A 22,887-nucleotide genomic window follows, 5' to 3' on the forward strand; every position below is an offset into this window, starting at 1 on the left:
AGTAAAATACACAGAGTAGCAAAATTGGGTCTCAAACCCTCATTTCAAGTTTGAGCTTTGAAATGGACAAAAAATGGGAAAGCTGTCCAAATTGGTTGCGGTAAAAATTGATTTTTTTACCAAAAACTAATTTTGCAATCACGGGCTCCCCCAGCTGTCAATGACAGATCGACAAAGTAAATGAAGGGTACAGCCAGATGGCAGTATAGGATTGGAGGGTCATCTAAGCCAATTCTCCGACGGCGTAGCGTAATGTCATTGACGGTTCTCGTTAACGCGACACCAAACCGTGGGGTTTCCCTCTTTCTACGACTTATTCGGCGCCCTGAAAGGCTGAAGAAAGCTGCAGTTTCACCGGCTCTCCATTCCGTTAACATAAAGTGGGTTTCCGTTTCATTCTTCATTCCAACTCCCCGTACTGAAAAAATCTCTCTGTTTCATCGTCTCCTCCAGCTCCCCCGTATGATCTTTTAACCTCTCTCCGGCCTCACAGCCGGCGTTCTTTTGCCATGACGTCCATCACTTCCGTCGAATTGAATTACCTCGTCTTTCGGTACCTTCAAGAATCAGGTACTTCTTTTCTAACTCCCATCCTTTTTCTTTTTGGAATTTCATTTTTGTTTGGTTTGCTGCCTTCCGTATAGATTAAATCGATGAGGAACTTTGGAATTGAATTCGGTTCTTTAACAGAAGGAAATGTTGAACTGTTCTTTCTTTAAATATTTAGAAACGTATCAGCGCGGGTTGGTTTTTTGAGCAGGTTAGGGCTAGAAATTTTGTGTTCCTGCAATTTAATTTTGTAGATCAATGCAACTCTAGTCGATTTGGTTTTCTTGAGCTTCTTGTTTCTTTCTCTTTTTTTTTTTTTTTTTTTTCATACTGTGTGCTTTTATTAGGTTTTTCGATGCTTTGATGTGGTGCCGATATGTGAGTTCTAAAGTAGGTTAGGCTTTGCATACGTGAGTGAAACACTAACTACGGCTACGAGCCATGCGTTCCTTCCACTTTATTGCTTGGTGCGAATAATGAGAATGATCTGGGTAACCGGCGTTGCAGATTATGGCTTTACCTTTCCTCTTAGTTCAATTGAAGGGAAAAATTAAGTACATGTGTTTCTTTGAATGCAAATTGGACCGTGTAAATCTTCTCTCGCAAGGTGAGGGCGAGGGTCTCAAAGCTCGCACTATTCAATGAAACCATCAACTATCTACTTATTTTGATGGTTCCCTTAATTGGCTTTTATGAAATTTAGTATCGTGTGTCAACCACTCTAAACCTCATCAGTGTTTGTCTTGGTTTTCTTTCACCTAGTTTTTGCCTGGTTTCTTATTTGTCCAGAGTTTTTTATTTTGTTAAGGTGTATTTTGAGCTTTTGTTTACTTAAAGAAAAGTTTTGTATTTTTTTTAAAGAAAAAACTCTAGAACTCCGACAGTAACTTCACAACTCAAATGAACCTTTCAACTCCTTCCAGACAGATCCTTCTTTCTTTACCTTGGGTTCACCTTGCCTGAATCCTCTTATTTATTTTGAAAATGAATGGAGAGAGAGAAAAAAAAAAAAAAAATCCCCAAATAGCCATTGAACTTGGAGAGTGTTGGAGACTCTATACTGTACCTTCTGAGGACCCCCCATATTTAGAGTTTCCAATTCTGAACCTTTCCTCTCCAAATACTTTGAGTCTAGGTAAAAGTTAAAACATATGTGCCTAGGCTCATCTAAGTTTAAGTTCGCAAGCATGTTTGGAAAATCTTGAATCAATTGTAAGTTCCCTCTGTTTAGTGCCTTTGCTAGTTTCTCTCTAAATATAAGTTCATTAATTAGTTGCGAGTATGGGAAGAATTGTTTAGTGCCTTTGCATTGTCAACTGCGCCTCCCCAGGATTGATCGCGCTGCCTGGTCTAGAATGCTACTGATTGATCTCCCCTCCAACACTACCAAGAAGCTCTTACAGAAAAACATTGTGAGTGCGGTCTTGTGGTATATTGGGAAAAAAGAAATGCTAGGATTTTCCAAGGCAAGGATAGATCCTCAAAGGATGTTTTAGATCTATCTATTTTGCAAGCTCCTACAACCCTTCAACCTTAAATTTCCTTGTTGCAAATTGGAAACATCTTTTGTAATCCCTTTGATGGGTCCTTTCTCTATCTCTTAGGATAATCAATGAAATTGTTTCTTATCCAAAAAAAAATTGAAAATTGCTAGTTTCTCTCTGAATTTCAATTTCTGTCGTTTTGTATTTTTGACTAGTCGTATATCAAAGAAAAGAAAGTCTAATGTTCTCTTCCTGCTACCTGTTTCTTTTTTAGGTTTTATACATTCAGCTTTCGCATTAGGGTATGAAGCTGGCATTAACAAGTGTTCTATTGATGGCAATTTGGTTCCACCTGGTGCTCTAGTTACTGTTGTACAGAAAGGGCTTCAATATTTGGAGATGGAAGCTAATTTGAGTAATGTTAGCACAATAAACTTCATGTTTCTCCTAATTTTGTATGTTTGTATCTATCTATTTAAGAACTATGCAGGGTTGCAATCTGAGATACTTCTGTTTTAATCTTGTCAGAACGATACAGATCTAGATGAAGATTTTTCTTTCCTACAGCCTTTGGACCTTATTACAAAAGATGTCCACGAATTGCGTCAAATAATTAAAGATAAAAGGAAGAGTTTAGTAAAAGATAAAGAGAAAGATAAAGATTTAGATAAAGAACTGGAAAGCGAACGAGGACGTGTAAGAGAGAAGGAACGGCGTGAAAGTGAAGTTGAACGTGGACGTGCAAGAGAGAAGGAACGCCTTGAAAGGGAGAAAGAAAGAGTGGAAAGGGAGAAAGAAAGACTAGAAAGGGAGAAAGAAAGACTAGAAAGGGAGAAAGAAAGACTGGAAAGGGAGAAGGAGCATGAAAAGGATAGAGATAAAATAGAAAAGGATAAGGAGCGAGAAAAGCTACATGAGAATTTCACAGATAGAGATATGGTTATGGATCAAGATGAAAAGGTCCATGCAAACCAAGGAGAGAATGGAGTTTTCGGAGGTATCTTCTCCCCAGGGTCATTCTTTAGTCCATGTTTATATCCCTGAAATTACTTTTGTATGCTGTTTTCATAGTATGCCATACCATTGCCTTCTCCTATATTGTGTTTTTCAGATACTATCTGCTTTTTTTTGAACTGTTTGACCTAATACATATCATTTTCTAGGCCGGTTATTTTGTCCTTGTGTACGTTTCTTACGATTTGGTTAGTATTATTAAGTGATCTGTGGGTTCATACTTCATATGAAGTCACAAAAATGTTAGAATAGGATATTCTCAACCACAGCCTCACAAGAGGATGAGGTTCTGTAGTTCCCCCTCATCACCAATCTTTTCAGACAGACATACAAGCATTCAACTTTTCTGATGATTGAACTTCTGTATCAACTATTCTATTTCACAGGACCAGAACCAATGGATATATCTACGACCTCAACATCTCAGTCCTGTGAAATTTCTAGTTCTGATGTGACAATTTTGCAAGGACATACTTCTGAGGTGGGAATATTTTGTCAGTCTTCTTTCATCTAAGATTTCTATTCCTCCTCAAAAGAATGGTTTGATATTTGATATTCTCCCTTATCCCCAATTTTTTCTATTCCAGCTGTATGCCTATGTGACGATCTGTTGCTTTCCACATCTAGGTTTGTGCCTGTGCATGGAATCCAACAGGTTCTCTTCTTGCATCGGGGTAGGTCCCTTTTTTATACACACAATAAATATTTGAATTGTTTTTGCCTTGAAAATATTAAGGGCTTACATTTCAATGTCTGTTGTTATTTTGATCATATTACTTCTTTTAGCTTTGTACTACCGTAGAGAAATTTGTGGTTTGTATGGTGTTAAATGCTGGTTACAGGTTATAGCTCTCAGTTTTCCTCCCCTTTCTGTTACCAGTCCATTGACACGCGAGTTTCTCTGTTTGGATTAGTTTCTTTGCATCAAACATAATTTTCATTTATTTTTTTCAATGAAACCAACTTTTCATTGAGAAAGAAAAAAATTGAAAGAATACATGAACGTACAAAAAACTAAGTTCACAAAAAGGGAGTTCCCACTGTAGAAGGGGCTCAAACTATGTAACAAATTACCTAAAGGATAATTACAAAAATTATTTAGGTAATTATGCTTAGAAATCGATGTCTAAAGAGAAACATAAAAACAAACAACAGACCAAACATCCGAAGTTCCATCAGGTGTTCACCGCACAAAATTCATTAGACCATAAAAAACTGCCTTTCCTCCCAAAAGATGGATTGAGGAGGAACTCCTCGATCAAGTGTTAATGTCTCTATGCTGATGGATCATAAAACTAAACATCTGGAAGAAAGACTTTCAGACACGAATCACATAAAACACCAGAGGGTAAATGCGGAGCTTTCATTTACCTTTTATAATGCCAATTGGTCCTATTGTTTGATTGAATATTGAATATATTTTGACGGTGAATTAGATTTCTTTTATGAAGTGGCAAATAGCATGGGATCACAAATTGTGTCTACGTTCATAATTTTGTATGATTGAAGCAAGATGCTTGTTTAAGAAGTATTCTTGGAATCTTTTATTTAGTAACAATAATTGCATGGGGTGTTATCTTGAATAATTGCTACTTTGTAATTGAAAGAAGGATATGTTTAAATACATAGTAAACAATAATTGCTAATTTAAACATTAATGTGGTATGTCTCAAGTGTAATTGAAAGAAGTATACTCATTCAGAATATATATTAGAAATATTTGTCTAGTCCGACTTATCCCCTTCCTCTTAGATTAGCAAGAAATGTGTAATATGGTTGTCTTTTGATCATGAGGCTTCTATTTCTTATATACTCGCACACATTTTTAGATTCTTACTTCAATTACAGTTCTGGAGACTCGACTGCACGCATTTGGCCAATAGCGGATGGCAGCAGTAGGTCTGGTGGTCAAAGTGGTTCTTTAAATGTGTTGGTGTTGAAGCATGTTAAGGGTAGAACTAACGAGAAGAGCAAAGATGTTACCACTCTAGATTGGAATGTGAGTTTTGTGAACATTTTTTATGACGTTTACACATGTATGCTATTGATGAGCTCTCACCTCTAAACTGTCTGCAGGATGCTAAGTAGAATGTGATATCATTTTGCCGTTGTTAGTTTTTTTGGTTGAAAGGGATGCCATTTTATTTTTATTATCTTTTAAGTATCTTCTTCTATGAGATTTGGTAGACTGTTTGTGTTTGCTTCATTTACTGTTTCTTTGTCGCTTGGTTTTATTATTTTGTACACTTGCTAATCAAAGGAATGTTTGCTCCAGTTCCTTTCATGTTATAGATTTTAGTTTCATCCGGAGATTTTATTGTCATTATCTTTCTAATATCTTCTCTTAACAAAACTATGCTTCATCCTTGAAGAGATATACACCACTTTTTGGATTTCCCCCTTGTGCTACTGCTACTGAGGGGATGTGTGTATGTGTTTGTTTGGCTATTAGCTTTGCAATATGCTTATTGCAAATCCAGTTTAGGAAATTTATTTATGGACCGGTGGCTCTATTGCAAGATAGTGGTTCTATTGGATGTTAGTTGCACAGTTAGGTTGGGTGTTCTCTTTCTTTTTACATTTGCTTTTTTAATTGCCCTTGAGTCTGGATCCCTATTGCATACAGTTATTATAAGCAAGCATAACCCTCATCCCTTTGACTACTGATGTTTCACTAGGGTCCCCTCCTCCCATTTCCTTTGTTGTGTGGTGGGGAAGGTAAGGGAACATATTTTTGGAAAGATCCGCAAGGGATAAGACGTGTATTCTGGTCATCTTTACCATTCGTCTTTCCTTGAGCATTGTTTTATTTCTAACTTTCTATTCTGGCCAGGGAGCTTTGTTTTTTATTTATTAAATTTGGTTTCTGTTGAGCATCGACTGAAATGGAAACAACGGGGGTTGTCTTTTGATCTCTCTTTTTGTCTTTGATTGGAGTGTTTGGTTTTAGGCTTGAGAGAGGGATGTTCCGCAAGTTTGTGTCTGAATTCTTGACCCGTTAGATGGTTCCTCTAGAAAGTTTCTCTTTTGGCTTCTACTGGAACCCTCCCTTGTCAGCGAGTCTGATTTCATGTTTTGTGGAGTACCAAGATTTCGAAGAAAATTAAATTCTTTTCCAATCAAGTCTCACTTAGTCAAGTCGTGTGAACTTTAAGTACTGACTTTTGAGGAAGTTACTTTTGTTAGTTTGTCACTTTTATTGTAGTTCTTTGTGAGAATGTGGAGTAAGATCATCTTCTTTGAAGATGTGAGTTTGCGAGGTTAGTGTGAAATCATTTTTTTTTCGGGGTTCAGTTTCATGTTGGTTCCCTAGAGGAGTGCCATTAGTTTTATATGGGAATTTCTCCTTTATTTGCCTTTTAGCAGGAAGGGTTGCTTTCTTTTGGCTGTTGGGGCATGCATCTGTTATGGGATTTGTGGGGAGAGAGAAATAAGAGTCTTTGAAGAGTGGTGAGGAACCCTCGTAACGCCATCTCCTGAGACCAGGCAACGTTGTCCTTGTTTGTTTTGAATGGCTTTAAGAGTGAGGACTATTCCCACAAACCAACATGGGTCACTTTAGCATGCTTTGTTCTCACTCATATGCTTCCTATGTAAATTTTGGTTTGTGGGGATAGTCTTGATTCTTAAAGGCATTTAAGACAAACAAGGATGGTATTGCTTGTAGGGGATGCCAGGGTCATTATGTGTTAAGTTCGGATTCCAAATACTGGACTTGGAACGTCATAGATGGTATCAGAGTGGAACCCTAGTAAGATGTGGTTGGACGAACCAAACGAAAGTTGGCTAACATGTAACGACCTGAGTGTAAGAGGGGAACATGAATGAACCAAGATCACATTTGAATGAGAGGGATCTTGAGGATTGGAGAGTATGTTTAAAAAAAGGCTTAAAAGAATTAAAAGTTATTACTCATGTGATGGAACTCCAAATTCAATTGGTAATTGCTGTCTTTATTGAATTACTACAGTACAAGAATAGGAATTGTTGATGTAACAATCCTTGATTACAACGCTATTTTCTGTTCTTCTCTCAACCAGAAGAATGCAGAAATATCTCTTACAATTTCCCTCCAAAAACTTCTCCCCCACTTCCTACTCACGACACTGACTTTATACACTAATTCCCGCCCAAAAGACAACTGTCATTCCTCCTACTTTCCCGCCCACTGACCTATTTAAATCACACGTGTGTTTTGTTTTTTTTAAAACTAACAAACATCTATTTCCACACGTGCTCATTAAAACAAATTCTATTTCTTTCTTCTTGTATACACTTGTTTGATAAGGGGTCTAACATTACTTCCCCTTTTAAAGTCACCTTGTCCTCAAGGTGAAAATTTGGATACTTTTCTTTCATTTCATCATAAGATTCCCAAGAAGCTTAGGCAAACCTCTCCAACACACCAAAACTTCCCACTGCTCAGCTCCAATCTTACGATATTCAATAGCTTCTTCCGGTTCAGATTTCCACATATAATTCTCATCAATAAACTGAATAGTCGGTTGAGAATCCGCATGCTGTCCCAACATTTTCCTCAGCTGAGACACATGAAATACAAGATGAATTCTGGAATTTTCTGGTAGTTGTAGACGATAAGCGACAGGCCCAATCTTTTCTATAACTTTATATGGCCCGTAGAAACGTGGAGCAAGCTTTTCATTCCTTCTACTGCGCACTGTAATCTGTCTATAAGGACGAATACGTAGAAATACATATTCTCCCACTGAAAATTCAACAGCTCTCCTTTTTTGATCCGCATACAACTTCATCTGCTCTTGTGCTAAGCGTAAATGCTCACGCAAAGAAACCAAAACCAGATCTCTTTCCAGCAACATTTCCTCGACAATAGAATTCTTGGATGGTGAACTTCCATAAGAAAGAACAGTAGGAGGCTGTCGGCCATAAACAACTTGAAATGGAGTCATGCCAATAGAACGATGAAAAGTAGTATTATACCAATGTTCCGTCCAAGGCAACCATCTAATCCATTCCTTAGGTTTCTCATTACAAAAAAACCTCAAATAAGTTTCCACACCCTGGTTAACAACCTCGGTTTGGCCATCTGATTGAGGATGATAAGCTGTACTTTTATTCAGCTTAGTGCCGGATAAACGAAACAATTCAGTCCAAAATTGACTAAGAAATACCTTGTCTCTATCCGACACAATGGACAAAGGAAATCCGTGCAATCTTACTATCTCTTTCACAAACAGCTCAGCCACCAACTTAGCAGTATACGGGTGTTTCAACGGTAAAAAATGTCCATATTTACTCAATCTGTCTACCACCACTAAAATTACCTCAAAACCACTTGACTTTGGAAGGCCTTCCACGAAGTCCATTGATATATCACTCCATATAGCTTGAGGAATCTCCAATGGAACAAGCAAACCAGCCGGGGATAATGCCAATGTCTTACTTCTTTGGCATACTAAACACTCCTCACAGTGTTTTTTAATATTAGCCTTCATCCCCACCCAATACAACTCAGCTGCTATTCTTTTATAAGTTCTCAAAAACCCTGAATGTCCTCCAATTGCTGAATTATGAAAAGTATCTAAAATTACTGGTATCAAAGAGGATTGTTTCAAAATTACCAATCGATGCTTATACATCAGCAGCCCCTTTTTCAGAGAGTAATCGTTCACTTCCAATTCTTCCCCCTGCTCTATCTGCCTTATAATCTTCTCATACTTCCTTTTTTACTATCTCCAAATCAACAGCAATTGGAATAGACAGCCCAAACAATTGCACTTCTTCTGGTTTTCGGGATAAAGCATCAGCTGCTCTGTTTTCCACTCCTGGTTTATAAACTACTTCAAATGAATAACCAAGTAATTTAGCTATCCATTTCTGATACTGGGGTTGTATAATTCTCTGGTCTAGCAGAAATTTAAGTGCCTTCTGGTCAGTCTTCACCCTGAATTTCCCTATCAACAAATAAGGACACCATCTTTGGACTGCCAATACAACAGCCATGAGTTCTCTTTCATAAACCGGTCTAGATCTGTCCCTTAATGCTAGCGTGTGACTATAATATGCCACTGGTCTTTTGTCTTGCACCAGAACAGCTCCAACTCCATATCCAGAGGCATCAGCTTCTATTTCAAACTGTTTAGAAAAATCAGGTAAAGCTAATACCGGTAAGGACATCATGGCAGATTTCAACCGATTAAAAGCCAAAGTAGCTTCTTCAGTCCAGTTAAACCCTTCCTTCTTCAACAATTGGGTTAATGGAGCAGCAATAGTTCCATAATTGCGCACAAAACGTCGATAGTATCCAGTTAACCCCAAGAATCCTCTGGTTTCATCAAGGCTTGAAATGTAGCCGGGGCATTGGTTAGCCCAAAGGGCATTACTAAAAACTCGTAATGACCCTCGTGTGTTCTAAAAGCCGTTTTCTCTATATCTTCATCGGCCATTCTGATTTGATAGTACCCGGACTTCAAATCAATCTTAGAAAATAGAGTTGCTCCACAAAGCTCATCAAATAACTCCTCCACTACCGGAATAGGAAATTTATCAGGAATCGTGGCATTGTTGACAGCTCTATAATCTACACAAAAACGCCAACTCCCATCTTTTTTTTTACCAACAGCACTGGGCTAGAATATGGGCTGATACTCGGCCTTATTACCCCTGAATTCAACATTTCTTGAACTACTCCATTTCTTCTTTCTGATGGAATCCATATCGGTATGGACGTACATTAATTGGGTTGGTTCCCTCCTTCATATGTATATGGTGCTCTATTTCTCTTCGAGGTGGTAGTTTCTCTGGCCACTCAAAAACATCTCAAAACTGTTTGATAACTGAACCAATCCGGCCTTTACTCTCCACTTCTGCATTTAGCAAATAGCATTCATCATCTTCCACAGTTTTCACTTGCAAAGATCGGCATTCAATCAGAAATCCACTATCCTTTTCTTCCCAGTTCTTTATCATATTTTTGAGGCTGATCCTTGCCTTAGTCAGACTAGGATCTCCTTTGATGTTCACTTCCTTTCCCTCAGCCACAAAGGATAGAGACAAATTTTTCCAATCTACTGTAGTAACCCCCAAAGAATACAGCCATTGCATTCTCAAAATTACATCAACACCTCCAAGTTCCAAAGGAAGGAAATCCTCCACTATTTTCCAACCCTTCAACTGTACTTCCAATTTTTCACATACTCCTTTCCCCTAGACAGCAGCCCCAGATCCTAAGATCACACCATAATGTGATGGACAATGATAATTTTTTTACCAATTTTTCTGACACAAAGTTGTGTGTCGCTCCACAATCAATTAAAATAACCACCTCTTCTCCAAGCAATTTACCTCTCACCTTCATAGTTCCAGGGTCATTTAAACCAACTACGGAATTGATTGATAATTCAACCACAGTAGTAAGGTTCTCATTGATTTCTATGCAGCCCAATTCTTTTTCTTCTTTTTCATCTTCAACAATTTCATATTCTTCCCTTCCTTCTGTCACAACAAACATCCTCAACTCTCGTTGTTCCTTCAATCTACATTTATGATCTGCAGAATACTTCTCATTACATCGAAAACACAATCCCTTCTCTTTTCTTGCCTGAAACTCAGCATCAGGTAATCTCTTATAACTCCCTTCCCTTCGGTTTTCATTCGGAGCAGAGCTTCTCAGTGTAATAGTACGTATGGGAAAAACAGTGTTGTTCTTATTGTCCCCTGCTACACCACCAGTGGCTGTTTTTCCAACAACACTATTATGCCCCGCTATCTTACCCCCTGAGTATCCACACATCTTAGCTTCAGTCCTTGCTATCTCTCTGTTTTCAACCATCTGGGCTACTTCCATCATTTCTGCCAAGCTTTTCGGTCGACAGAAAAATACTTCTGACCTCACCCACGGTAATAAACCATTCATAAACGTGTCCAAAATTACACGTTCTGGCAAGTCATTCACCGGAGCTACCATTTTATCAAACAAGTTTATATATTCCTCCACGGTACCTTCTTGTTTAATTCTCAAAAACTGTCCAGAAATTGTTCCATCCTTATTAGATCGAAAACGAACTAGCAATCTCTCTTTCATATTCGACCAACTAGTGAACTTATCTCTCTCTTCTTGAGATCTAAACCAGTTTAATGCCGGTCCATCGAAACTAACCGTAGATACTAACATTTTTTCAGAATCAGTTAGCTTATGGATTTGAAAGTACCTCTCTGCTCGAAATAGCCAAGAGTCCGGGTCCTCTCCTGTAAAAACAGGCATTTCGATCTTCTTAAATTTGTTTCGGTCCTGGAAGCTTTCGTCACCGTCGCTTCTTCGTTCGTTACCATCGGCCCTGAAACTTCGGTCTACTTCTGTCATTCTACTGGAAGACGCATCGCCTTCCTTTCCTTTAGCTTTTTCAAATTCCTTCGCGGCGGTTTCTGTCACTATTCCACTCATCGTCGACCTCTCCATCGTATTCGTTTCGATGATTGTGAATAGCAACTGCTGCTGTTTTTCGGATTGAAGACGCATCAATTCGATGCTCTTCGCAATTTCGTTCAGGCTTACCTCGATCGCCGGCACCTTACTTAATTCCTTCTTCATTCCGGCAATCTCTTGGTCGATGCATTCCAGACGTTCCTCTATCCGAGTCTGAACCATCCCTTCCCAGATCACGGCTCTATACCAAAATGATGGAACTCCAAATTCAATTGGTAATTGCTGTCTTTATTGAATTACTACAGTACAAGAATAGGAATTGTTGATGTAACAATCCTTGATTACAATGCTATTTTCTGTTCTTCTCTCAACCAGAAGAATGCAGAAATATCTCTTACAATTTCCCTCCAAAAACCTCTCCCCCACTTCCTACTCACGACACTGACTTTATACACTAATTCCCGCCCAAAAGACAACTGTCATTCCTCCTACTTTCCCGCCCACCGACCTATTTAAATCACACGTGTGTTTTGTTTTTTTTAAAACTAACAAACATCTATTTCCACACGTGCTCATTAAAACAAATTCTATTTCTTTCTTCTTGTATACACTTGTTTGATAAGGGGTCTAACATCATGTCAACAAAGTGCACCTACTTCTTCGGTAGCTCAATTATAAGGACTTTATAGTTAGGTGTACTTAACTTGAGCAATCTTATGTTGGGCGACCTCTTAGGAGTTTTCTTAAGCATGTGCATGTCTAAGAAGTCTTGTTGGTTTGTGGGAATGATTTTTCATTATTGGAAGCAGTTCAAGATAAGTAGATGACGTTGCCGGGTCGTAAGGGATGTGACCGATGTCGAGTCCGTTGGGTGCCAAATCGGGATTCCAAATTATGGGCATGGGTGACACCCTATATTTTTTGTCCTATGGTAACACCCCTATATTTTTTGTCCTATGTATATGTATTAAATTTTAATTTCTATGATTGTTGTGCGCATTGAAAAAATTCCTTTATTATCTTATTTTCTTAAATCAATAATTTGTAAGAATGTGCAAACATTGTGTATTTAGGTTTGCATCACTGCTAGATGTGAACAAGGCTTTATTATCATGATCATAAAGCTGTAGCTTTTTTCCCACATGTAGGGAGACGGGACCCTGCTTGCTACAGGTTCATATGATGGACAAGCTAGAATTTGGAGCACCAACGGTGAGCTGTGTAATTAATTTGCTACCTAGAATTTTATCTTTTGAAGGTGAAGTATAAATAAGATATACGTCACTGCCAAGAATTATGAAATGAGCACTAAAGATGCCCAATTGTATGGAAACATCAACATGCCATATTCTCAGAAATTAGGACGTGAACATATTTTGACATAGTTTTAATAAACAGAGGATATGAACATTTAAATAAATTGACTATGTGTTTTAAGTTGTGACATCTATATTTAAAATACAAGATGAAAGAAATGAGAACATATATAACACACAAGAAGTCGAAGAAACCCTAACCTGATCTTGTATCTTACAGTTAAGGTTCTAATGAAACCTAAAACCAAGTATTTGTATATCCGATTTAACATCTATTGAGAAAAGAAAACATTTGTACAATCTTAGGTTTAAAGAATGAGCTTGATGTTTGTTTGTTTGTTTTTCTTTTTAATTCTTTTAATAAATAATTGAAATGTATTGTGTGACTTATATTTGGTTAATGGTCATGCTAATTTTTATCAAGAAAGAATTACTGCAGATGGAACAATCTAGTAGAAGCGTTTGATAACTATCAACATATAATTCATGTTTTTTAGACAAGGAAACATGATTCACTATTTCGTTGATGAAATGGAATTTACCAAAAAAAAGTACAGTAGAGTTCCATCCACCCATGAATTTCTCTGGATTGGAGTTTTTTTTTTCTCCTTGCCTGTGTATTTTTCCATTTGTTTCAATAGCTTTTTAAATAAAAAATCCCGACTTCTGTAACTCTCAATCTCAACCTTGATCACTATTTGAACTAGTTGACTAAGAACTGGCACCTGTAAGAGGACCTCCTTGCCTCACACATAAGCATTCAGAGTATACACAGAAGAAGATTTTATAAGGGAAGGAGATGAGAATTAAAATAACTCTGTGCAACGCACCTATTTGGAATAATTTTTTTCCCTTTATTGAACTTTGTTGTACTCAGTTCTCTGTGTACTTCATAATGGTTGTATTACTTTCTATTTGTGCTCTAGGTGAATTAAGGAGCACATTAAGTAAGCACAAAGGACCTATATTTTCTCTAAAGTGGAACAAGAAAGGTGATTATCTTCTCACTGGAAGCTGCGACAAAACTGCTATTGTTTGGGATGTGAAGGCAGAGGAATGGAAGCAACAGTTTGAATTTCATTCAGGTTGTATACAGTACTTGAATGTTATTGAAGGAAAAAGAATTTTTACAAAATATTTGTCTTAATGATGCTGTTTGTACATTTAGGTCCAACACTTGATGTTGATTGGCGCAATAATATATCATTTGCAACAAGTTCCACTGATAATATGATATATGTCTGCAAGATTGGAGAGACTCGCCCTATTAAAACATTTGCAGGACATCAGGTTTCTTTTTCCTTGCAACCCTCTTTTTAAGTGTTTGGTATTGCTAGTTGTTTATCTACTTGAATTGTGAATTATGAATCTGATTGATTTGATTTGAATTCATTCTTGAGGTGGGTGTAATTTTCTAATCTTGTTTCAAGTTGCACGTTCTTTATTTTGTTTTGTAACTTTTCACTTTTCAGGGTGAAGTGAACTGTGTCAAATGGGATCCTACAGGATCATTATTGGCTTCATGTTCTGATGATATCACAGCTAAGGTATTTATATTCTCCAATTTTGTGATTCATTTGCCGCTGATTTTTGGGTTGAATTTTAGCTTCTCTTTTGTTTTAATTTTAGAATAAATCTAAAGCAATAAAAGGATGTGTTTTACGCATGCCCCTTTCATTTGTTACATGCTGCTTGGATCTCGTCTCTTTGCATTCTTTCCCCAATTGTTTTCACCAGAAAGTTTGATGCAGATATGGAGCATGAAGCAGGATAAGTATGTTTATGATCTTAGGGAACATTCGAAGGTACCAGTTATCCAATTTCATGTGCTTTACTCAATACTTCTCTTTCCAATTAGATTATGATGTCAGCATCATTTTTCCAGGAAATATACACCATAAGATGGAGTCCTACTGGACCGGGTACAAACAATCCGAACCAGCAATTGGTGTTGGCTAGGTGATTAGGTGTCTTGTTGTTTCTCTTTTTTAATTCGTGATAATTTGTTCATGTGACTGACCTAATGGTTTGTTTGTATTATAGTGCATCTTTTGATTCAACAGTGAAGCTGTGGGATGTAGAACTCGGGAAACTTATCTGCAGTTTAAATGGACATAGGTACCATACTTTGTTGTCAAATATGTTTCAAGATTCTTATAACATTGATGAACTGTATCGAAGTTGACCTATTCTTCAGAAAACCTACTATACTAATCCTATTGGTTGAATCCCCAGGGAACCTGTTTATTCGGTTGCTTTCAGCCCAAATGGTGAGTATTTGGCCAGTGGATCTCTTGATAAATCAATGCACATTTGGTCACTAAAGGAAGGCAAGATCGTTAAAACATATACCGGTAATGGGGGTATATTTGAAGTTTGCTGGAACAAGGAAGGTGATAAGATCGCTGCCTGTTTTGCCAACAACACTGTTTGTGTCTTAGATTTCAGAATGTGAGGTTTTTGAAGTCCCAATAGATTAGCTTCATATTTTTCTTCTTTTTTGATGGGGGAAGAGAACTTAAATCCGATGGGAGGGAGGGTTCTCTAACCTAGACCTTAGACTCCAAACTTTTTCATGTCAATTTGTATTGTTCTGTGTAACTTATCACTCCATTGATGATAGTCCATGCTTCAACAATATCTTGACGACTTGTGTACAGCATTTGTAACTGTGTTTAGCAATTCTTTTCACTTGATTGTTGAATTGCAGCAAAACGTTTGTAAGGATTTTTCTCATTGACTTGTGTACAGCATTTGTAACTGTTTGCAATTCTTAGCCGATTGTTGATTTGCAACAGTAGATTTGTTAGGATTGCTTCATTGGTCACAATCAATTCGTACATATTCAAATGAATGCTGTACTTGAATCATCTTTGTTGACTCTCACATTGTATAGAGTTTTGCTCTTCGTGTGCAATTGAATTAGTTCCCTTGTCCATATTCTAATCTCGTGACACTGAATCTGGATTCAAGTTTTTAATAGCATGATGAAGATTTAAGTTCAGGATAATCGATAAGAACATTTCATGATATAGACAATTTTTACGGCAAATAAAATTTTCACCAGTAATCTCCACACGAACACAATCCATCTTCAAAGTGATGGAAGCGATTCCGGTCCCTCATTACTATTTTACGTCCAGTGATTTCTGATATTAACTTCATTACAGTATGACAATCGGAACAAACTCGGAGGTTCTTCACAATCTTGATGGTGGTGCCTGGTTTAGTACTGATAAGCCCAAAGGCAATAGCTAGCTTTTCACTGTGAACTTCGAGTAATTGCTCTTTCTGTTCCTCCCTTAGATCATGTAAAACGACATCGGTCTGTGATGTGTATCCGCGAGCTTTGAGCCAGCTATTTATCTCATTCGACATCACGTATATTTCTTTGCTTTTCGGATGTTTCCGCTCACCAGCAACAAACTCATGCACTTTATTATTGACTTCAATTGAGCTGCAACCATGCTCCTTCTCGATGCCATGTTCTTTCATCAATGTCCTCATCTTTGCAACCCCTTCCCAATTGCCTGTTGCAGCATACATATTGGATAGAAGAACATAAGTTCCTGAATGTGCAAGCTTCTGATCAACAAGAAACTCAGCAATCTCCTCTCCCAATTTAATGTTAACATGGAGTCTACAAGATCCAAGTAACGTTCCCCATAACACTGGGTCAGCTGCGATTGTCATATTTTTCACGAGTGCATATGCTTCTTCAAGATGTCCCGCTCGTCCAAGAAGATTAACCATGCATCCATAATGCTCGATCTTCGGTTCAATTCCATATTTATCTCTCATCAATCTGAATAAGCTTCTTCCCTCCTCTACCAATCCGCCATGGGCGCAGGCACTCAAAATGCCAATGAAAGTGATATCAGTTGGCTGGTGTCCGGTCTCGGTCATTTCCCCGAACAGCTGCAATGCATGTTGGCTAAATCCGTGCATTGCATACCCAACAATCATCGAATTCCAGGCGACGACATCCTTATCCCTAATCCTATCAAATACCAAACGTGCATCTTCCAAGCTACCACATTTGCTATACATATCAACAAGTGCGGTGCCCACATGAACATTTATTTGAATGCTCTTATTCTCAATATACGAATGAACCCACCTTCCTGATTCGAGGGCTCCAAGTTGCCCACATGCCGAAAGCACAGCCAGAACTGTAACTTCATTGGGGATGGCTTTCGACACCAACATTCGCCTGAAAAGCTTCAACGACTCATTAGGTACACCATTCTGCGCATAGCCACCAATCATCACATTCCAACAAACCACATCCCTCTCTTTCATCCCTTCGAACAAAGACCGTGCCTCGTCGAGCTCCCCCATCTTCGAGTAGCAAGTAAGCATTGTCGTTAAAGAAACCAAACTTCTCTCAGGCATTTTATCAAACAGTTGCCGTGCGCACACAACATCGCCCCCTCTCGCGTATACATCGACCAGTCCTGTTCTGACATACAAATCAGAACCTAATCCGAGCTTTATTGCTTGGCAATGGAGGACCTTTCCAGATTCGAGCGAGCAGGATTTTAAGACTGAGGAGAAGGTGAAAGCATTGGGCTCCACACCACGGCTTAGCATTTGAGAATAGTAACCGAAAGCTCGGTCAAATAAGCGGGATTGTACGTGGCTGTGGATAATTGCACTGAACGAAAAGACATTGGGTTCATCGAAGGTGTTAAAAACAACTACCGAGCAATCAAGGCGTCCGAGAGCAGCGTATGAACGTTGGAGCTTGAAATTTAAGATGGGGTTGTGGTAAAGGCCGTGACGGAGAAGAGAAGCGTGGATTTGAAGCAGGTGGGCGACGGATTTCGATTTATCGATTAGTAAGGCAAACCTTTCTACTTGTTGGAAACGACCGGAGGTTTTGGCGGTGGATGAAGAAGATGGTGAGACAGAAGAACGGTTGGTGGTGAAAATTGACGGCGGCGATGGAGGTGACGCCGTGAAAAAGGATGAAGACGACATCGTTTGGGAGTTCATTCAAACATTTGGCGCCACGGAAATTCAATATGGAAGTTCAGTTCATTGGGACATTTTCCGGAAAATCTCTAAAACTAACCAAAATAATAATTAAAAAAAACACACACACACTATAAATATAAATATGTTTTGGATTTTTTAATTTTAATTTTAACGCAAACTTGCAATTACACTTATCAATAAAAATTGAAGCTTCCAATGTTAAAAGTTAGGCCTATAAATAAACTCACACATTTGTAAATGTGAAATTAATTTAAAAAAGTGAGGTTATACTTGACAACCATTCGATAGGATTGACAATATTTTCTTATAAAGTCAGACATATATCTAACTGATCAACATTCATATATAAGAATGGAGATTCATGGACTGCCTTTTCAAAACGGATAATCTGTTGAAAGAACGAGGATGAAAGTCCCCGTGGGGGCAAGGATAGGATATATATGGGGTACATCCTTGACTTCCTCATTGTCATCCCTACCATTTGATTTTTCATATTTGTCTTCATATATTATAGCTACATATACGAAATGTTCAACCTCAATGTTTAGGATGAGAGCATATTAAGCATATTCTATCTCTCAGTATACGTTTGTTTCTCCTCACTGCATCACATATATTTGAGATCAACTTCACCCCTTACATAATTAAGTTAAAATTTGTAAGCTAGATTACAAACTGGATCCCAGAAAAAAGAATCAAAGAACTTCTTTATATAATATTTAGCACCTTCAGTACAAACCCTAAATAATGTCTTAACTTGTGTTGTAACAAATTAAAGGGATAATCCCGAATTTCAAGAACATTATAAAGAAAGAAAAAATTGTCAAGTACCATTATTGATTAGCAAATAATTAACAAGGATAGTTTTGAAAATTTAGAATGACAGAACTTATGTGAAAAGCTTTGTGTGTATTATTGTTGGTCTTCTCAGCTTTCTAAGTCATTAATGTAAAGGAACCAGATGCAGTTATGAGACAACAACTACAGCATTCAACAAAAATTAGTGCAGGATAAGTATTATCCAATATTCTGTACCCTTTCTCTTTTATTAGTGGAATAATATTAATGCAACAAACCCAACCCTTTGATTTTTAATAACTTTCACTCTCATTTAATTTGGATATTCTTGAGTTTTAGGTATTCTAGAGACATTGTATGCTTTTGTTTCCAACATTTTAATCCTTAACCCAAATTGTTATAATACATATGGTGCTAAATCTTAACAGAAGTTCTGAAGTGTAGAAGAAGAATGTGATAGAAAGCAGACAAGAAGAAGAAAGATTCAAATTGTCATTAGAGTGACAACTTAATTCTTTGGCTATAATAGAAAAATATGCTTATTTTATCATAAATATATTCTCATACCAGTTTAGATTCTGTTTTTCTAAGAATATATATTACATCACCGATAAAGGATACATATCTAATAGAGTTATGCAAGTTGCCTACAAAAACGAATTAAAGGTTTAAAATATGTAATATTTACAAGAATGTGTTGTGAAAAGATTTAACATCTTACTATTCTCTCTCAAGTTGAACGATGATGAGATAAGAATTATAAGAGATCTAATAGAAAATAACAAATGACTACCAATTTGTTTTATTTTAGTCGTTTGAATAAGTTGATCTATCTAACTCTTCAAATAATAGGGTAATTTTAGATTTGTGTTAGATTATAAATTTATAATAATGGAAGAGTGATTAATATATTTTATAGTCTTCGATAGACCATCTATTTAAAAGATTATTTATTTTTACTATTTGAGAGAATTAAAATTATTCTGCTTATGGTTTTGATTTCTTTTTGTAAGAGTTAGCATAAAAATTATTTAGATTAAATTGGAATGAAACATATGCAAATAATGGGATCTAAAATTGATGGTTTGGTTCATCTCAATCATGAAATGCCATTAACTTAATATTAACAAAGAGAGAGCAGTATCGGATCAATTTAATTTATATATCCAATCCAAAAAGGAAAGAACTTTATTTTGGTGGGATCAAATAATAATAATCTACTTCACAGTCCAACATGTTTAAATGGATCAACAAATATTTGCTTGTCTTTTCTCTCTCATAAGTCATATTATATGGTTAGCAAAATCACAACATGGAAACACTCAAATCCAGTTGGAAAATTGTGGACATGACAACCTCAAGGAACCCTTTGGTGAACAAATAATTTGACAAGACACCCTCCACTTCAACTCTATGTTTTGTCACCATATTGACAATGCCTATATGGAGAGAATAAAATAAAAGAAAGAAAAAGACTATTTGAGAAATCCTACCACTTTCATCGAGTTCGATGTATATATAGTTTTTATTATTATTAAAAAAAAAAAAAAAAAACATGTACTCTCATTTAGCACTTCATTTGTTTGCTAGCAATTATAAGAGGGATCAAAAAGTGCAATATTCCCTTTCTTACGGATCATTTACTTGATATTTATATCATACTTGAGATTATTCAAAAACAAACGAACAATTTGTTAAAAGTATTATAATATAGAAATTACACTGTTTGTGTTGCAGTTGGTTTTGAGGTTTTTTATGTGCAAATTAGTTCTCTTGATTCAAAAAAGTCCGAAAGATGTTATGTATCGGACTTTTTAGCCGTGAATCTTGTATATAATGACACTTAATTTTGAGATTTTGTTTAATTAGCCAATGATTTTTATGATCTTTTTTTCTATATCATATGTTTCATTTAAATATAATTATATAACTGACTCTTATGAATTGTTTTATGTTTTTCTTGTTCGAATTGTTTGATTATAATCAAATAAGAAAATTAACAGCTTGCGTACTCCCTTCAAATATATTGAAAATATTTTTACATGTATTATACAGATACCATTCATTATACATTAACTTAATTATACATAGAAGTTCATGTATCTAAAAATTATATGTTTAGAAATGCGTATCCACCCACTCCCATGCAATTGATCTATCAACATGATCTTGAAAGTATTTCGTAAATAATGTTAAACATCATTGTTAACAATTGATATTAAAGTGCATATCAGTTTATTATTGTCTCTCTATGTGTTCAAAACATATAAAACTTATAAAGAAATTAAAGCTTCTAAATTTAATAATAATATAATTAGATACAATTCTTAAAAGTAATTAAATTTTTTCTTCACTTAGTGAAATATATGAATATATTTTCACTCAAATTCTCAAACAAATTAAATAGAATGGAGTGTTTAGAGTTATATATAGATCTTTACAATGTTTATTCTTTTTAAGAAGCATATTACAACGTGGAACTATGTAGAATAGTTTAGATGAAAGATAAAGAAGGAATAATGGATTAAAGAGGGACAATGAAACATTAGAATGTGGAATCATTGTCTCTTAGAGGTACATAATTGAATTGATTGTACAAAGGCTTCTCTTTCTACCTTTTGTTTGTTTAAAGCTAAGAGAACAACAATAATAACTCCACTTGTAACTCAAGCCATTACTTCCCTTCTTCCATAGATTCTTTAAGTTCCTTCCCCCATTTATATTAAACTCCAGAATTAAACAATGCAACTTTGAAACTCCCCATTTCCCTTTAACTTATCCTTCATGAGTTTTCCCTACAAACAAGCACAACAAGATGACTCAAGTAGGACATCCATCCAATGCAACCCAGATGATAACTTAGGCCAATTATTGAGTTTAGGCCTTGTCCGATCCAGCGATGGCCACATGGGATCAAACGCCTCTGTCTCTGAGACCAAATCAAGAGTCATAAACGGCAATGGCGGAGACGATAGGCTGTTCTCATGCAACTATTGCATGAGGAAGTTTTATAGCTCACAAGCATTGGGAGGACACCAAAATGCGCACAAGAGAGAAAGAGGAGCAGCCAAAAGGCAACAGTCAGATCCAAAGATGATGATGCTCTCAACAATGGCTGTTTCTCTCAACTATGCAGTTGCTTCACTTGGTATTAAACCTCATTCTCTTCCCCATACTCCTACACAAGGTGGGATTCAAAAAACACCACTGCCAAAAGCTTTGAGAAGAGATCAAGAAGTCATTGAAATGGATTCAAGTTGGCCCGGAAGCTTTCGATTTAAGAGAGTAGAAAACCAAGGATCAACCGTCAACCATCATCTTGACTTGAACCTTCGGCTATGATCACCAAACGGTTTTATGTATAAATTTACATACTTCTTCGATCTTCGTACTTTTTATTCTTGTTTGTTATCTCTACTTTTAAAAATGTTCATTTGTAACTATTTTCGACTTTTGTTGATTTTAGTCGTTGTATATTCAAAAGTGATTGTTTTGATCTCTCTTTGCGAATTTCCAACATAAATTGTGTATAATGAACACCCAATATCCTTTAATAAAAACGTGTTGATCGTATTTCAAAATACATGAAAAAGGAAATCCAACGTTTGAGTAGAAATTCAACTCATACGTGTGTGTATAAGTTTGAATACAAAAATTTTGCTATTTTATAAAATCTTGAAACTCTTTGTAATTTGTACTTACTTAGTTTCATAAGTTTTTGTACTTAATTCAAGAGTAAATATATTTATTCGTTTTTACGTTCAAGATTCAAATTATCTGAAAGGTGATATTGGAGTAGTGAATGTCATTTTCATTATATCTCAAAGTTGGTAAATGTTTAATATATTCCAAAGCTAAGGGCTATGGTACTTTGAAAAAACTTTAATAAGAAACGTAACTTGATGTTCCCAGCTTTTCTTCTACTTTCTTACATCATTTATATAAACATATTCCTTTCATATTGTAATTCTACGAAGAACATAATCGTTTTCTTTAGATATATATTAGTTACGTTTTTTTTTTTGGTTGAACTTTTATGAAATTATTTATTGCATTTAATTGATTATAGAGTTACATGGTGAACTATATTTTACTAGTTTATGATCACACATATATATAAAAAAACCAAAAGTGTCATCATAAATAAAAATTATATTAGAAAAGGAATAATATCAAATAAATATAGAAAAATAAAATTATTATCAACGAAGAAGAATATTGTTTGAAATGAATAGGTTTGCAAAATACACTTTCGTTTCCCTAAAGTTTCTCTCAAGTAGGCATTAGCATTAGGGTCCACACATTCATTAACTCATTCAGT

At 36.2% G+C, this 22,887-nt stretch overlaps 3 protein-coding genes across 3 annotated transcripts; 2 read left to right on the plus strand and 1 right to left on the minus strand.

The window, feature by feature from the left end:
* The first annotated feature begins 286 nt into the window (after positions 1 to 286).
* On the plus strand, positions 287 to 15,503 carry LOC103484814 (WD40 repeat-containing protein HOS15). Its single transcript, XM_008442111.3, has 14 exons — positions 287 to 570; positions 2,308 to 2,453; positions 2,562 to 3,030; positions 3,434 to 3,528; positions 3,675 to 3,721; positions 4,896 to 5,046; positions 12,600 to 12,663; positions 13,694 to 13,852; positions 13,936 to 14,057; positions 14,240 to 14,314; positions 14,519 to 14,572; positions 14,653 to 14,726; positions 14,811 to 14,885; positions 15,003 to 15,503. The coding sequence occupies exons 1-14, from the start codon at positions 510 to 512 to the stop codon at positions 15,220 to 15,222; spliced, it is 1,812 nt and encodes a 603-aa protein (XP_008440333.1). The 5' UTR covers positions 287 to 509; the 3' UTR covers positions 15,223 to 15,503.
* A 227-nt stretch (positions 15,504 to 15,730) lies between these two features.
* LOC103484813 (pentatricopeptide repeat-containing protein ELI1, chloroplastic) lies at positions 15,731 to 17,923 on the minus strand. The gene has a single exon (XM_008442110.3). The coding sequence runs from the start codon at positions 17,763 to 17,765 to the stop codon at positions 15,828 to 15,830; it is 1,938 nt and encodes a 645-aa protein (XP_008440332.1). The 5' UTR covers positions 17,766 to 17,923; the 3' UTR covers positions 15,731 to 15,827.
* A 3,427-nt stretch (positions 17,924 to 21,350) lies between these two features.
* Positions 21,351 to 21,908, plus strand: LOC103485335 (zinc finger protein 7-like). The gene has a single exon (XM_008442886.1). The coding sequence runs from the start codon at positions 21,351 to 21,353 to the stop codon at positions 21,906 to 21,908; it is 558 nt and encodes a 185-aa protein (XP_008441108.1).
* Positions 21,909 to 22,887: the final 979 nt, after the last annotated feature.

The sequence above is a fragment of the Cucumis melo genome, chromosome 8 (assembly GCF_025177605.1).
Source record: "Cucumis melo cultivar AY chromosome 8, USDA_Cmelo_AY_1.0, whole genome shotgun sequence".
In the NCBI taxonomy this organism is placed as follows: domain Eukaryota; kingdom Viridiplantae; phylum Streptophyta; class Magnoliopsida; order Cucurbitales; family Cucurbitaceae; genus Cucumis; species Cucumis melo.